This window comes from Heterocephalus glaber, unplaced genomic scaffold (genome assembly GCF_053883595.1).
Source record: "Heterocephalus glaber isolate CG9 unplaced genomic scaffold, H.glaber_assembly_v1.0 deba00001673, whole genome shotgun sequence".
NCBI classification, from domain to species: domain Eukaryota; kingdom Metazoa; phylum Chordata; class Mammalia; order Rodentia; family Bathyergidae; genus Heterocephalus; species Heterocephalus glaber.
This window is the reverse complement of record NW_028258410.1, coordinates 7,277,328-7,293,372: the sequence shown is the minus strand read 5'-3', so window position 1 is coordinate 7,293,372 and position 16,045 is coordinate 7,277,328. Positions and strand designations below refer to the sequence as shown.

The window sequence follows — 16,045 nt, the reverse complement described above, 5'->3', positions numbered from 1 at the left end:
TCTGTGCAGTCGTGGGAGGGCCTTCGATGCTGGAGGGTCAGGTGGTTCCCATCATGACGGGATGCACTCAGCGGGGTGACTGGGCTTAGGACAGAGGCCGGGGACTTAGTTGTGCTGCAGGGCAGGGATGGTGACCACCCACACTGCAGCCAAAACCCATTTACTTACGGCAGTGTACCAACACTGCAGTTAAACCTAAATACTGAGTTTTAGTTTAGAAAAAAACAACTCGTATATTAACATCTTTTGCTTTAAAAGCAAATCGCCACCAGTGCTCCAGGGGATCTGGAACTGGACTTTGTAAAAGCTGGAGATTAGTCCTGCAAAACCTGAAGAGTGCCTTGGTTACCCCTATTTTGGTGCCTCCAGTCTTGAAGAGGGGTGAGACAGGCTGGGTAAATTAGGGCTAATCAACCTTGAATACACTGCTTACAAATATGATAATCAAACATGTATAATTAACATGCCTACGAAAGATCTGATCCAAAGTTTTGAGATAATAAGAGACATAAAACAAAGACAGAAAGCCAGGCGTGGTGGCACATGCTTGTCATCCCACAACTTGGAAGGCTGAGGCAGGAGCATAGCCGTGAGTTCGAGGCCAGTTTGATGCCAGCCTGGACTATATATCAAGACTGTCTCAAAACAGAACAGAACAAAGGCAAAGATGACAAGCTTTATCCAGCTGTTACCCATTGAACATCTGCAGACTCAGCCTCCAGGTCCCTACTAAACTTCCAAGCCTTCCTCTGTCTATAAAACCTACATCCTTTGCTCTCACCCTCAGAACTTTTATTCTGTTTTATGAGATTCAGTTGCCTAACTCTAGATTTGGAAATAAAACTAATGAAAATCTTCATATCCAGTCTCTTTCTCTCTATATATATATTATATATTATGTATATTATATATTATATGTATATATCCCCGGCCCCCTTTCTTTTACTTTGAGGTGGTCTCATCAAGTCACTAAATTGACCAAGTAGGGCTCAAACTTTCAATTCTCTTGCTTTAGCCTCCCACAGTGCTGGGGTTACAGTTGTTTGCCACCACAGCCAGCTGTAATTTTGACAGCTTTTAATATTAATTTTGTTCACATGCAGGGGTGGTTGGACTTTATGTTTCATCCTGTATCAATTTCAGTAAGTTGTGTTTTCAAGGTACTGGTCTGTTTTAACTTTTCTAACTTCCTGGTGCGATGTTGTTCCGGATGTTCACTCACTGCCTTCTTCGTGCCTGTTGGATCCTTGCAATGAACTCTGCTCATGTTGCTGATTTCTGTTCTCTTGTTCTTTTTGGTCAGTCTGAGTGAAGACATAGGAAAAGAATAGACTCAGTTTCTCCTATACTTTCAGCAGTCAGTAGAGACTTCTGTGACCAGACATGTGTTTCCTTACACTCCTTAAGTAGTCAAGTGTTCTGGTGGGCACCATCCGGGCACACTCCCATCCAGTTAGGTTCTGGTTGTCTGCCTGAAGGAAGCATCCCCACAGGGACGGGTATAGTCCTGGACACTGCCAGCTGCAAGCCCCAGACTTTCCTGTGGCTCTAACCAGCTGCCTGTAAATCAGGGTTCCTACAACCCCCAGCTTAGATTCGATCTATTTGGTGCAGAGCTCACAGAACTCTGGGAAACTTATCTATCAGCTTATTTCAGAGAGTGTCTCAAAGCATACAACCAGATGAAGAGGTGTATAGAGTGAGGTCTCAGAATTTTTAGGTGCACATCTTGAATCTTTGGACATAGTATAACCATCTGTTCAGATCCTGTGGGCAGAGGGCAAAAGGAACCAAGGCTTATTCTAGACACCAACTGGAATTCTACCTTAGTCCTGTCCTGAAGGCCTGTCTGCTCCATCTCAAAAAGTTCTTTCCAGCCTGGGATTTAGCTCAGTGGTGCCACACCTGCCTTGTAAGCACAAGGTTCTAGGTTCGATCCCCAGTACCAAAAAAAAAAAGAGAAGATCTTTCAACATTTTCATCATGATTTTTCCTTTTATTTTCATGCTTTATTATTTCCTTCTTCTATTTATTTTGGGTTTTCCCTGTTTTCTAGCTTTATGTGGGGTCTTGATGAATATGTCAGTATTCTCCTAAAAAACAGAACTGGTATACTGGTAACCCATATTTGTATCAAAAAGGAGATTATGACTGGGGTGTAGCTCAGTGGTAGAGTGCTTGCCTAGTATTAACAGAGCCCTGGATTTGATCCCTGATATATAGCTATAGATAGATATAGAGAGAGATATAAAATTAGGAATTGGCTTACATGATGAAGTCCCACAATCTACCATTAGCAAGCTGGAGTCTGAGGAAAGCCTGTGGTGTAGTTCCAGTGAGAGTCTAAGGCCTGAGAACCAGGATACTAATGATGTAAATCCTAGTCCAGACTGGGTTTGAACTTGGAATCCTTCTGCCTCAGCCTCTCAGAATGCTGGTTACGGGTGTGCACCACCGCATTTGGATGTGATTTCTTCTTTGAACTACATGTTATTTGGAAGTGTGTTTTTGTTTCTTACAATGCTAGGAATTGAACCCAAGGCTTTCACACTGAACCTGACCCCTTCCCTCTCCTCCCCTCCCCTTCATTTGTAGACACTCAGTTGTGGGGGAAGGGGGGGCTCAAACTTTCAGTCCTCCTGCGTCAGCCTCCCAGAGAGCTGGGGTTACCTGTACTAGTGTGTGCCACCATCCCTAGCTAATATCAAATTAATTTCTAATTTAATTTTTTTTAGGTCAGATAACATTCTGTGTATAGTTTCGATCCATTTGAGTTTTTTAAACCTGTTTTAAGGCCCAGTGTTATGTTTTAGTCAATTTACAATGTGCACTGAAGAAGAATGTCTATTCTATGGAAGTTAGATGCTGTATAAATATAATTTCAAGACAGGCATGTATCCCCAGGATAACTTTGAATTTCATTATTGATGTGTAAATGTACTCATTTATTTTGTTTTTTCCCTGTGTTCTGTATAATTTGACTTTTTAGAGTTCCCTTAGCATTTTCCTTTAAACTTGTTTAGCTGTCCCTCTTAGATTTTGTGCTTTGGTTTGCTTGTTGCAGTGCTGCGGATGACCCTGGCTCTTGAGGGTGCGAGGTTGCTCGGCACCTGAGTGCGCTTCCGCTGAGGTCTGTAGAAGCCCAGCCCCTCTTTGCATTTTGCATGGAGAGGTTGCTCTTGGGACTGCAGGGCACACATCTTCAATGTCCCATCATGTTTCTTAAGCAGCAGTATTGTAGCTCTTTGTGTTGTGCATGCGCACACATCCCCCAGGTAGAACTGCTCCCCCCACTCTTCTATGGGTTGGAGTCTGTCTGAACACATTATAAACCATGGTTTTAATTTTGTGGTTTAAACAGTTGTATGGAATACACTGTCAACTCCGCACTTAGAGATTTTATTTGTCCTTGATGTTTTCCTTTATTATTCTCTTGTAGATTAACCTACTATGGCAGACCAGAGGCAGCGCTCACTTTCTACCTCCGGAGAATCGCTATACCATGTTCTCGGGCTGGACAAGAATGCAACTTCAGATGACATTAAAAAATCCTATCGGTAAGTGGCCAAGCAAGGGCCCCTGCCCTGCCAGAAGGACACAAGCCTTCAAGTAGTTTAATCTCCATTTTACCAGGAAGCCTTGAACAGGGAGGGTTCTTGTGCAGATTCAGTATGGAACTGGTAACAGTTCTTTTGCATTTCTGTATGTGTGGTGTGCTCCTCATAGTCTGTAACTGTCATGGTAATAATGTTCTCTCAGCAACAAAAGCTAAACACTTTCAGATATTACAGCTATCTCCAGTTCCACAGGGAATTTGAGAAATGACCTTGAGCTTACTAGAGCAGGCTGGCCTCCACGATTCTCCTGCCTCAGCCTCCCAGAGTGCTAGGATTACACGCATGTACCACCACGCCCAGCTGGTGTTTCTTTTGCATTCTTAGAATTGTCTTGCCAGGTGTGGTGGCTCATGGTGCACTTGGGAGGCTGAGGCAGAAGGATCACAAATTTGAGGCCACCCTGAATTACATAGGGAGACCCTGCCTCAAAAAACAAAACAGGGCCAGGGATGTAGCTCAGTGGCACAGCACCTGCCTGGCAAGAGCAAGGTCCTGAGTTCGATCCCTGGCACCAAAACACCCAGCCAAGACAGACAAGTGATAAATTGTGATGCACGTTCTAAGGTGCCAATATTGTGCCCTCCCTGCCTATAGTTTCATTGCCAAGTGTGCAGTAAGCCGGCTGAGGCACTAGGGGTCGCTGTTAGGGTTTCCTTCTGTGCTGTTGGAAGTTAGCAGAAGAGTGCTGCCTGCTGTGCCTGGCACTCATACCTCAGGACTGTCCTGTGGAGACGAAGCAGAAGCTTGCCCTGAAACAGTTGCAGGTTTCTTTTGACCCTGACATCAGACCTCTGAAATACTGGAAATTGATGTGGTAATGGGTAAATAATTTCTTCCTCTGGACCCTCCAGTGGATGAGCATGAAATGTCAGAACAAGTAGAGCCAGGAAACGGTTTTGGTTTGCAGGAAGCTTGCCCTGAAGTATCACCCAGACAAGAACCCTGATAACCCAGAGGCTGCAGACAAGTTTAAGGAGATCAACAACGCCCACGCCATCCTGACGGATGCCACAAAAAGGAACATCTATGACAAGTACGGCTCTCTGGGGCTCTATGTGGCCGAGCAGTTCGGGGAAGAGAACGTCAACACCTACTTCGTGCTCTCCAGCTGGTGGGCCAAGGTAAGGAGGGGATCGGCATGCTACTCCCGAGGCTGAGGCAGGAGGATCACTGAGTTCAAGGTCAGCCTGACCTATATAGTGAGACCCTGTCTCAAAAAACAAAAACACGGCCAGGGATTTAGCTCAGTGTTGCCGCAGTCTGCCTTGAAAGCACAAGGTCCTGAGTTCGATCCCTGGGACCAAAACAAACAAAAAGGATCCATGCTTTTCTTTTTTTTTGTACACAGAATCGAACTCAGAACCTTGCACCTGTGAAGCAGGTGTGGTGCCACTGAGCTAAATCCCTGCCCTAGGATCCATGCATTTGATTCAGACACTCCACACTCTTAAGAAATGGTCTCTAGGGCCGGGGATTTAGCTTAGTGGTTCTGCTGCCTGCCTTGCAAGCACAAGGTCCCGAGTTTGATCCCTGGTTCCAAAAAAAAAGAAATGGTCTCTGGTGCATAGAGTCCTCTTACTCCAGTGCAGTGGGCAGTGGTTGCAGCTGGGACGGCGGCCAGCGTGTACATATGCATGCAGGAGGGCCCATGCTGAGCAGCATGTACCAACAAGGCTTCTCCTGTGTGGCTCTAAGTTCTTAAGAGGATTGAGCTGGGAAATGAATCTCTTTGGAATGGCCTGCTTAGGCTTTTTGTTGCCAGGGAAGGGGAAGAGATCTTGAAATCTAATGTCAGAAACTCTTGACTTCCATCATTTGTTTTGTTTTTTATTAACCTCCATGTTTTCCCTGTTTGTCTACCATGTATAAGTCCAGAGGGTGTGAATTATGCCATGATTCTTAGCTGTGGCAAGTCCATACCTGCCCTCACTAGTCAGCCCTCAGTCCTGTCTATAAATTACTGCTCTGTCTCCTGCCCTCCCTTTCCAAGCTTTTTCATCTGAAAAGCATACCCTTTAACATGGAGCGTGTCCTCCACAACTCTTGTCCTCTGGGGAGGTCCCTTGCACGGCGGCCTGTGGGACCCTGGGAGGCCATGCAGTGCCAGCATTCTCTCCCTAGGCCCTGTTTGTCTTCTGCGGCCTCCTCACCTGCTGCTACTGCTGCTGTTGCCTGTGCTGCTGCTTCAACTGCTGCTGCGGGAAGTGTAAGCCGAAGGCTCCTGAGGGTGAAGAGACCGAGTTCTACGTGTCCCCTGAGGACCTGGAGGCACAGCTGCAGTCTGATGAGAGGGGTGAGTGCCTGCCCCAGGACCTCCATGCGTGTGTTCGTGGGACAGAGCTGGCTGGGCCCTGAACAGTGTCAACTGTCTTGTCAAACAGGAGGGCACTGACACTGTGCCGCGAGTGTTTGTGGTGGCAGCTGGGACTGTTGAGGTGTGAACGTGGACACTTGAGGTAAAGCAGGTGCAGGGATCTGTCCCCGCCCATGAACTGTGCTAGCCTAGATCCGAGGGAACAAGAGGTGGGGAGGGCAGCAGGCAGGTGGGGAGGCTGGGGGCTGGTGATGACCTGAGACCACTGAGGGAAGTTTGCTGGGTGGAGCTCAGCAGTAGCCTCTCCCCCGAGCGTCTGTCCAGGTGGCGAGTGTTGTGGTGCGAGAACCCTGTTGATGTGCATGGGGCGGCTGCTCCTCCTGTACGATGAGGCTGCTTGCTTACTTTGCAGAGGCCACAGATACACCAATCGTCATACAGCCAGCGTCCGCCACAGAGACCACCCAGCTCACGGCTGACTCCCACCCCAGTTACCACACTGACGGGTTCAACTAAGTTCAGGAAAAGCTGTGATTAGAGGGTGAATCAGCACCCAGCCACTGCAACCTTAGAATCATGAACTGTAGTCACCAAGATGGGGAGGCAGCGGCTGACCTGCCTGGCTGCGTCGGCCCCCTTCCACCTCCTCTACGCCCACCCATCCGTCGATCCTCGATACACGAAGTGCGTAGCATGCAGTATTTAAAGCAGTGTAGCTACGGTCTTCTCTGTTTTTCCTTTTTTAATAGCATGTATGGGTTATGTTCAGTGTCTGTGTTGTGGACGTGCCTCAGCCTAGCTGCATTAACTGGACGGTGGAGCTGCCTCGGGGCTTTCAGTTGGGTTGGTCCAGGAAGGGCTGACCATAGCTGCCAGGTTCCACCTAGCCGGTTGGGCTAGAAACGGAGGGGCCTCCCCTTGCTTTCTGGTGCCCACCAGGGCTGGAGGCAGCGCTGCCTGGTGGAGCTGCATCTCCATCTTGGCCTTGGTGTCTGTCCTGAGGTGGGTCTGGTCCACACTGCGCTCCCTGGCCTGAGGCTGCAGGCGGGACACTGATCTCACTGGCTGGGAAAGTGAGGGCCACATCCTCCCGGCTCTGCCAGCATCACAGCCACTGTCGCAGTGCTTGTGTGGGTACAGTGTGCACCTTCTGCACTTGGCCTCATAGCAGGGTTCTCCTGAGGGCAGACATGCTGAGGAGAGTGCAGGCACACCCTTTCCGAGGATGCACTCGCACACTCTGCACAGCGAAGGATCCTTCGCCTGGGTCTCTGCCACGTGCACTGAGGTTCCTGGCCTCAGAGCTGTCAGCTGCCTGTGTAGGGAGGTCATTTGTCCCTGCTCTTGTCCCTTTCCCAGGCTGACCGCTGGATTGATGGGGCCACAGTCTCTCCTCCCCTTCTGTAGGTCTGACTCCACATTCCTTCAAACCCACCTATTTTTTAAACCTTTCTGAACTTCTGAAAACCACAAGTGATAGGATCTCCTTATTCATAATGCGAGGGTCTGAGTCTCTGGCCGATGGCACATGGCTGCTTGCGCCCAGGAAGTGTTGTGGAAGTGCCCAGCCCCGGGGACCCTTGTCCCTTTGCTGCCAGAGCCTGGTGCACCCCCTTGGCTTCATCTGTGCCTGTCATCCGTGATCCAAGAGCAAGAGTACTGGGTTCCTGGAGGAAGGCTTCTGGAGCCAAGGTACCTCAGAAGGGTCGGGTCCCAGGGAGGTTGCACTGATGCCTCAGCTCATCAGCCAGCCTGGAAGTTTAGAGCTGGACCACAAACCCCTGTGTAAACCACTAGCACTCAGTCTCTCGCATCTGTGCCCAGGCCTTGTAGGTGGTGCCCTGGGTGGGGACCTGAGGAGATGTAGACTGTGTGCCCCTACTGACCAAGGTTTGAAGCTGTCCCACCCTCAGCAGCTCCCTGCGCGTGCTGGACCAGACTCCAGTGAGCTGGGTTCCTGCAAACCTTCCAGTGCCAAGCATCGTCTCAGTTTCCAGTAGAGGTGAAGGAGGAGAAGGCTCATGTGGAGACTCTCTGGCCCAGACGACTTGCTACACGACGTGTGCTCCCAAAGTGTGCTTTGCCCCACCTGCTGATTTTTGGCCCCAGCTCACCAGCATGTCCAGGAGTAGGGTTAGGGTGATAGGAAGTTGCAAGAAAGGGCAGCAAGCTGAGGACAAACCTAACATGTTTCGGAATACCTCACTGGTTAGAGCAGTGATGCTACAGCCCCAGCTCCTCCTACTGCTTGCTGCTCCACATGGGCCAGGAGCCAGTTGGTGCCAGCACCAGGTGCTTGGGTGGGTTCGTCTGTTTGGCTCATTCAAATGATCATGAAGACATTAGGGAGGCATTCATCTAGGATTTGTTAGACATAGTTTGTTAACATGGGACTTCTTGTGGAAGGATAAGAAATGCACTATTGGGCCCATCTGGAAACAGGAGGTGAGACCACTGGGTATCATGTGTGCCAGTCCCAGTATGACAGTAATGAGGGACTCTGCAGAAAGGCCACCTGGTTCAACCTCTATGACTTCCTAGAGACCCTTAAAAGTGAGTTGTTTTTCCCCAGAGTGGCCAGGAGCCAGGTTCAGAGTGTGGACATGGTAGAGTGTGGAGGCCTGCCTGGGGCGTGTAGTCTGCAGCTCTGTGGCTCTTTCCCCCGTCCAGTGACCCTAGCCAGATCTCTTCAGCTGAGAACCCTGGACAGTGGCTGGGGAAGGAGAGCAGCACTTGAACCCAGTGTCCAGTGGAGTTTGTAAAGCTAAGGAAATCATGTAGAATGTGCAAAGATGAATAAGATGGTTGTCAAGGTGATGACAGGGCTCACCCAAGGCCCAGCTGGGGATAACTGTGAATGTCAGGGTCGGGAGCCCTTCCCGCTGCCTGACCTTGTAGCAAACCCCGCTTCAGTGTTTTACTGTGTTGGTCTCAGGCCTGCCTGGTTTGGGCCCTTTTAACAAGTAGACCTGGTGAGTCTGAGGGAGTCAGGTTGCACCACTTCCTGTCCAAATGCTAGCAAATCAGAACAACTCCCAGTTCTCCAGGCTCCTGTGCTGGTGGCCATAGCAGCAGTCTGCTTCACCAGGGCGTATTGCCTGGAGCGTGCTGAGGCCAGTGTGCATGGAAGCCTGTCGGAGCCTGGGTGCCCCTCAGGGTCCAGGCAGCGTGGTCAGGGATGGGAGGAACTTGTGAGGCCATCTCACGGGAGCTGCTGTTGCTGCTGCTCTGTAGATTTCTGTTTCCGTTCAGTGATGTGGTCTTTTCTTGTCTTCCTTTAGGCTTTATTCTATTTTTAAACTGCTTTAGATATTACTGCTCACTGTTCACGAGCCTTCCTAGTTGTCTGATCAGTTGGTATAGCCAACACCCAATGGGGACCTGTTAGAAAAAGAAAGTGGAGCATTCAGTGTAGTGAACAGGAAACTTCATCTCGGTGTTGTTGGTTGTTGGACCTGACCATAAGCGCCAGTCCAGGAAAGGCGCTGGATCAGGAAAGGTCAGGACTCTTCAGATATGTGACCCGTGTTCCCCTGGCAGCAGTGCCCATTGTCCTCCTGAGCCCACAGCAGTCTGTTCCAGGGGAGCCTCGTGCTGGAGCAGCCTCCACAGGTGTAGCTGGGGGTCTCGGGAGATGGTGGCCCCGGCATGCAGGCTGTCGCTGGAGGGTCCAGGTGCTGCGGGCAGAGCAGGGTGGATCCTTGCCACCCTCTGCGGAGCCTCAGCACACTCTGCTGTGGGGGAGTGGCTTGTGAGGGGTGTACCCACTGGCTGATCTCATTCCTTTCCCAGTATTCTGAGCTGTAAACCCCTGCGGCCCAGGCCTGACTTGTTTCTGTTATGTTTTGGTTACAAACCATCCTCCTGTGGAATTGGCAAAAGCTACATCTTTACTGTACAAGCACGGTTTGAGTGTGGGCTGTGGTGTGTGTCTGTGTGTACATATGTGTATATGTATATATTGTGCAGCAGGCCTGTCATGCTGCTGTCCAGTGGCTAAGCGACAAGTACAATAAAGTTGGCTCTCAAGCAGCTGTGGTTTCTTTGCAAGTTGGGCAGGGTAGGGTCTCCGTACGGCCTCCAGTGGATGCACAGTAGGAAACTCAGCCCCTGCGTGCAGAAAGCACTGGTGCCGGGAAGCACTGCGGAGGCCCTGCCAGCATTGGGCTTTAGCAGGGTTGGGCATGAGGTAGCTGTCACAAACGTCCATTCCTGGGGCTCTGTCATGCTCGTCTCATCCACAGGTATGAGAAAGCTAGGAAGGGGATGACTGGAAACCCTCCTTCCTTAAAACATCGAAACCACTTTTCTGAGCACTAGGTACAGTCAGTGGAAAGCTCGCCTGTGAAGGCAGCCTGGGCAGGGACTCCATACTGGCCAGTCCTCGGAAGGACACAGGGAATTTGCACACCCTCCAGGAAGGGGCTAGGCCAAGTGCCCTGCAGGCAGTGTCTGGGAGATTTGATTTCCTGAAAAGGGGGCAGTGTTCCATACTGGATGGGGTGGGGTAATTTACACTGAAGCATATATATGCTATTTTTTAAAATTCGATGCAAGTACATGGAAGGCAGTTGTCCATGCACTGGTTTTACCCCATTCGCAGGGCCCAGTCACCCTTGGGTACAGCCTGCTGTCGGAGCCCTGCCTGACTGACTCCTTCCTACCTGCACTCCAAGGGCCAGGCTGCAGGGCTCAGGTGGCTTCACATGGTGATCACCATCTTGTTTGTCTGAATGTTGACCTAAAATAAAGATAACTGTTGTAAAATAAATGTTTTCACTGCAGACCAGGTGTGTCTTATTTAATGCTGTCTTCAGAATCCTCTTACTTTCATGAGTCTTACCCTGAGGTGTCAGCTGGCCTCTGACCCTGGTGGCTGGGCTCTCATTTCTCTCCTGCCTGGTACAGGTGTGAATACCCCTCCTCTAGGTTCTCTTTTTGCCTCCATTTACCCCACCACCACCAGGGGTCAAACTCAGGACCTTCCACTTCCAAGGCAGGCGTGGGTGTCCCCCTTCTTTCCCCCCTCTCTACTCTTCTTTCCCACCTCCACCAGGGATGGAACTCAGGACATTGTGCTTCCAAGGCAGGAGCGGCATCGCTGAGCCAAATCCCCTCCATTTCCTAAGTACAAAGCTTGCAATAAAGAAAGGGGCCTGTTAGCTAATGAGGCCATGAGCCATGGGCACCAAGTCCTGCAGCACAAGTCCTCGAGGTCTTGGCCAAATCCTCACCTTGTGGACCCAGAGCCAGTGATACCACACCCGCACCCTGGTGAAGCCCTGGGGTCTCTTCAAGCCCATAGTCCTTGGTCCTGCTGTCTCCCACCCGCATGGCTGAGCAGCACCACCTCTTGGCTCAGCGCAGACTGTCCTGCTGCCTTCCACAGACTGCTTCCCACCTTGCTCGTGCTGCTGGGTGTGGCTGTGTCGGCTGGCCCAGCTCCCAGATGAGCAGGTGCCATCATGAACTAGTGCCAACTCGGCCCTTCACCCCACGAAAGGCTCTGAGCTGACCTGGCAGCATAAAGGTAGGGAAGGGTAGAGGACATGGAGACAGCTCGGCCCTGCTGTCCCCTGGAGCATCACTGCCTCTGAGCCTGTGTTCTAGGTTTATCCGCTGCCAGCTCCATCTTCGCTCACCTCTGTCCTGGCCATTCAGATTTCCCAGGGTTGTCCTACCCATCCTCCCTAGGCACCTGGACGCCTGGCTGCAGCGACCTGCCCCACTGCCCAGCGTGCCACTGACCTGATGATCCTGCCTTGTGCTGCCTGCTGTCTCCCACTCAGCCTTTCTGTCAGTCCCTCGGGTGCTGTGATAGAGGCTTCCTTCCCTTACCTTGACGTCAGGAAAAGGTGCCAGGAGCCCTGGCCTGGCACAGTGCAGCCTAAGCTCAGCCCTTGTGCCTCTGTCCTCCACCTGCAGGATAAGCAGCCCATCCGGGGCTCCTGCAGCTGGTGTCATGTCTGCCCAAAGGCACCTGTGTCCCTGAGGGGCTGCCCTGCACACACTTGGCTCCTGCCTGGGTGGGGCTGGGACCAAGAAAGCCACCCTGCTCCTGTCAGGAGGCCTACAGAACTGACGTCCTGACAGCTGCAGAAGCCACCCTGTGGTTTGACAGCTCTGCTGTCCACTGCAGATCTCGCCTCCCACCTGAGCTCCCTGTGGGTGGGAGGCTCAGGTCTTCTTATGCCTTTGATCTTAGGGCAGGACAAGATGAAAAGCTCTGACCTGAAGAGCAATTGTTAAGCAAATTTTTTAAATATTTGGGGGAAAAAAGCAGAAAAATACCTTGATACCATTCAGGTTTAAGATGAAGTAATTTGATTGAAGTTTTCTGTATTTAAAAAAAATTAACTGCATTGAAGACCAGTTTGGTCCTCTCCCCCTAACCTGGTCTCCCCTCTGGGGTGGCCCCTCCATTTCCATCCTTTTCTGTCCACAAGTCTAAAGCCTGTCTGCCAGCCACACGTGGTGGTGCACACCTGTAGTCCCAGTACTTGGGAGGCTGAGGCAGGATTGCTGGGAGTTTGAGGCCAGCCTGAACTACATTCTGAGACCTGGGCTCAAAAAGCCAAAATAAAAAGTGAAGCTTGTCTGCCAGTGTTAGCTCCATAAACAACATGCATCCCCCAGTTTACACAATTTTACATAAACTAAGCACTGTACTAGGTTACAGTGTGAACTTTTCATCCAGTATGATTTTGTCCATTTATTTTGGTTCTGGGAACTGAATCCAGGACCTGGTGCCTCTGTGCGGGGGTCGGGGGTGATAGTGGTGCTGTTACTGGAGACAGGATTGAACCCAGGGCCTTCGCCCTGAGCCACGTTCCCATCCTCTTCATTTTTCACTCTTATGTTTTGAGATCAGGTCTCAGTAAATCGAAGTTCCCAGGCTGGGCTCGAACCTGTGATCCTCCTCCCTCGGCCTCCAAGAGTGCTGGGATCACTACAGGCGTCTGCCACCAGTCTGCTTTCGAGCCAAGCTCTACCACCACCGAGCTAAATCCCTGTCCCAGATGTCTGTCTTCTTAAAAATCTGTCGGTGGGCAAGCACGGTGGTGCATGCTTGTAATCCCAGGACCTCGGGAGGTTGCAGCAGAAGGATGGCAAGCTCGGCTCGGGCAATTTAGCGGGACCCTGTGTAGCTCAGTGCGAAGGCCCTGACCTGTCTCGCGCCGCAGCAGGCAGGCGGCCGGTCTCACGGACCGCGTGGCTGCACCTCGGCCTCCGTCAGTTTCCGCTCGCGCGAACCGCTTAGGAACCGGCCTCACACGGGCTTTTCGTTTTTCACTGTGGAAACAAAGCTGCCTCGGTGGGGTCGTGGAGACGCGTCTGGAGGCCTTTCCTTGCTTGGGTCCCCGTGGCGCCGCGTGGCTCTCCTGCTGTCGCGCCGTCCCGTCCTCCGCGTCCTTAGCGTCAGATCTTTCTCCTGCGTTCTGTGAATTTTACTTTGTTTTGTTTTTGGTTTTTGAGGCAGGGTCTCCCTCTGTAGTTCAGGCTGGCCCTAAACTCACTAGGTAGCCCAGGCTGGCCTCGACCTCACGGTGATCCTCCTGCCTCAGCCTCCCTAGTGCTGGGATTACAGGTGTGCGCCACCACGCCCAGCTCAAATTTTCTTACGTAGGTGGAATCCATGTTTTTATTTTCAGTATTGTACATGTGGCAACCCCTCAGAAGCTGTGGCGCCAAGTCTGAACGATGGACACTCAGGGAAGTGGACATCGGGACCCGACCCTCCTCCACCTGTAGGCGGCAGGGGAAGCCGCTGGGTCCGCCAGCCCCCGACCTCGGGGAGGGCGGGGGCTTTCCTGGGCGAGGCCTGCGAGGGCGGGCTTCCGGGGCGGGGCCTGAGGGTGGGCGGGGTTTTCGGGCGGGGCCTGTGGGAGCTTCGCTGCCCTCTGACCAGCGCGGCAGGCGCGCAGATGGCCACGCAGCTTGCCCTTGACCGGTGGAGCACGGCGGTGACCCCTTGAGAGGCCGCCGGAGGAAGGACGCGGAGAGCCCGGGAAGGACCCAGGACGGCCGGGCCCAAGAGGAGGCGGTGCGAGCAGAGCTCTGGAACCCACGCTGGGCGGGGCTGGCCGAGGACTCGCGCACGCCCAGACCCCATCTTTCGGGGCGCGGCCCCCCTCCCCGCTCTCCCCGCCCTCCCCGCCAGGGATACTCGCGACTCACACCTCCGGACCCCGGCAGGACGGGCGCTGGGGGGCGCAGTGAGGAGAGCCCAGGGGTCTGAAGTCGTGGCATTGCTCCCAGCCTGGTCCTCACCTTTCAGCGCCCGTATATATGTCAGCCTGGGCAACTTGGCAAGCCCCTCTCAAAATTTAAAAATAAGTAGGTAGGGATGTAGCTGAGGGAATCGCTGGGCTTAATCCTGAGGGGAGGGTATTCACCTTACCTGCTCTCAAGCCTTCCACTTGACCCTTGAGAGTCTTAAAAATCGCCTCACCTCCAGGGTCCTAGCTGGCTGCTTGCTGCCCCCCGCCCCCCCGCTCGGCCCCGTGGGGGAGCTGTCCAGCTCTGAAGGTGTCCATCCAGAAGGCCCTTTGCTCAGGATTTATCCTGGAGCAACTGGGCCTGAAACAGGCCAAAGGCCCCAGGTGTCCAGACATCTCTGCCTGGTGCTTTCTGCTTCCGGGGGGCCTGCTCAGGTGCCGAGAGGGTCAGTCTTTTTCTAGCTCATCCCAGACGTCACATCTACTGCCCACAGCACACGATGACCCCCAGGACCTTGTCATGACCATGGACACCCTTCTGCTGGGCACCCTGGGCTTCCCAACCCACCAAGCCAGGGCACCTGTGACAGCTGACGCTGGGGAAAGGGCAGCACCTCACAGGCTGACAAACCTGAGACTGACCTGGACACAGCATTCTCAGGTTGGACAGTCCTGGAGGCACGGCCCAGGGGTAGCTGGCAGAACCAGAACAAGCAGACTTCTTCAGGGAGCCTTAGCCTTCCCTCAGGGTCACAGGAACTTTGGACAAGTTCAAGGAGGGGGGCCAGGTCTGCATCCAGCCCACCCCAGTCCCGGCAGGGTCCTGACTGGCCTGTCACACGCTCCCTGCTCAGTCCCAGGCTTCCCTTCCTCCTGGCGGCACAGCACTCACCCCTCAGCCTGCACTGGTCTCAGAGGAACCAAGGTACCTGGAGGGCAGCACAAAACCTCCTGGCACCCAGCCCCCAATCAAATCTCAGCAGGCTCCCTGGAAAGCTCTGCCCAACCTCAGCCTCAAGGCCAACAGTGCTCTAATCCACAAGTCCCCAGTGCCTGCAGCAGCTGCACTGGTCTAGGAAGGGTTTAGACCTGCATCCTAGTCTCCTGGTACTAGAAGGCTCCCAGGGGCCAGAGGAATTGCCCCAACCATCTCTAGCAACCTGAAGACTCTCTCCCAGGGATACTTGGAAGGTGCCCCTAGTTGAAATGGGTCCAAGAACCTCCTTAACTGTGACCTAGCCTCAGCGGGCCCTGAGCTATTCCCATAAAAGGAGACCCAAGCCTGAGACCTCCGAGAAGCACAAAAGTCATGTGGATGGGGACATCAATGCAGGGCCCTCAGGTTCCTGCCTGCAGGATCTATTCTAGGCCCCCATTGACACTTAAAAAAGCCAGGTGTAATCCCAGCACTGGGGAGGCTGAGGCTGCATAGTGAGTTTAAGGCCAGCCTGACCTACATAGTGAGACCTGTTTCAAAAATAAAAAGGTATGAGCTAGAGCTAGGCACTGTGGTGCATGCCTCTACTCAGCTACTTGGGAGGCTGAAGCAGAGGACCACAATTTCCAGACTACATGGGCAATTTAGCAAGAATCTGTCTTGAAATAAAATTTTATAAAGTTGGGGGTGTAGCTCAGAGCTAGAGCACTTGCTTAACATGCATAAGGGCCTGAATTCCCTCCCCAGTATTAGAAAAAGAGAGGGCATATCCCACCCCCCAAAAAAGAGGGATGAAGCTCCCTTTTCCTGGGGGCTGGTACCCCACTGCTTCCAGCCCTGAATCCCATCATCTACAACTGCATGTGCATCTGTGTCTGGTGTGTGCCGTGTGGCTGCATGTGCCATGTGTGTGGATGGTGATGCTGGCGCACACATGCACGCATGGTTTTGATTTGTT

The 16,045-nt window shown here is 52.3% G+C and overlaps 1 protein-coding gene across 3 annotated transcripts in view; it reads left to right on the top strand.

Annotated features, from left to right (window-relative positions):
* The window catches only part of Dnajc5 (DnaJ heat shock protein family (Hsp40) member C5), a 47,332-nt gene extending 36,617 nt beyond the window's left edge, over positions 1–10,715 (top strand). Inside the window, exons 2-6 of one of the 3 annotated variants that reach the window (XR_001183211.3) lie at positions 3,440–3,557; positions 4,525–4,738; positions 5,739–5,910; positions 5,999–6,073; positions 6,344–10,715. Coding sequence is in view for 2 of the 3 variants with exons in the window: in XM_004841108.4 (XP_004841165.2) it covers positions 3,451–3,557; positions 4,525–4,738; positions 5,739–5,910; positions 6,344–6,447 (597 nt within the window). In the remaining variant the exon portion in view is untranslated. The remainder of the gene's footprint in view (positions 1–3,439; positions 3,558–4,524; positions 4,739–5,738; positions 5,911–5,998; positions 6,074–6,343) is intronic. The other 2 variants (XM_021255290.2, XM_004841108.4) reach the window with 2 other exon arrangements.
* The last annotated feature ends 5,330 nt before the right edge of the window (positions 10,716–16,045 follow it).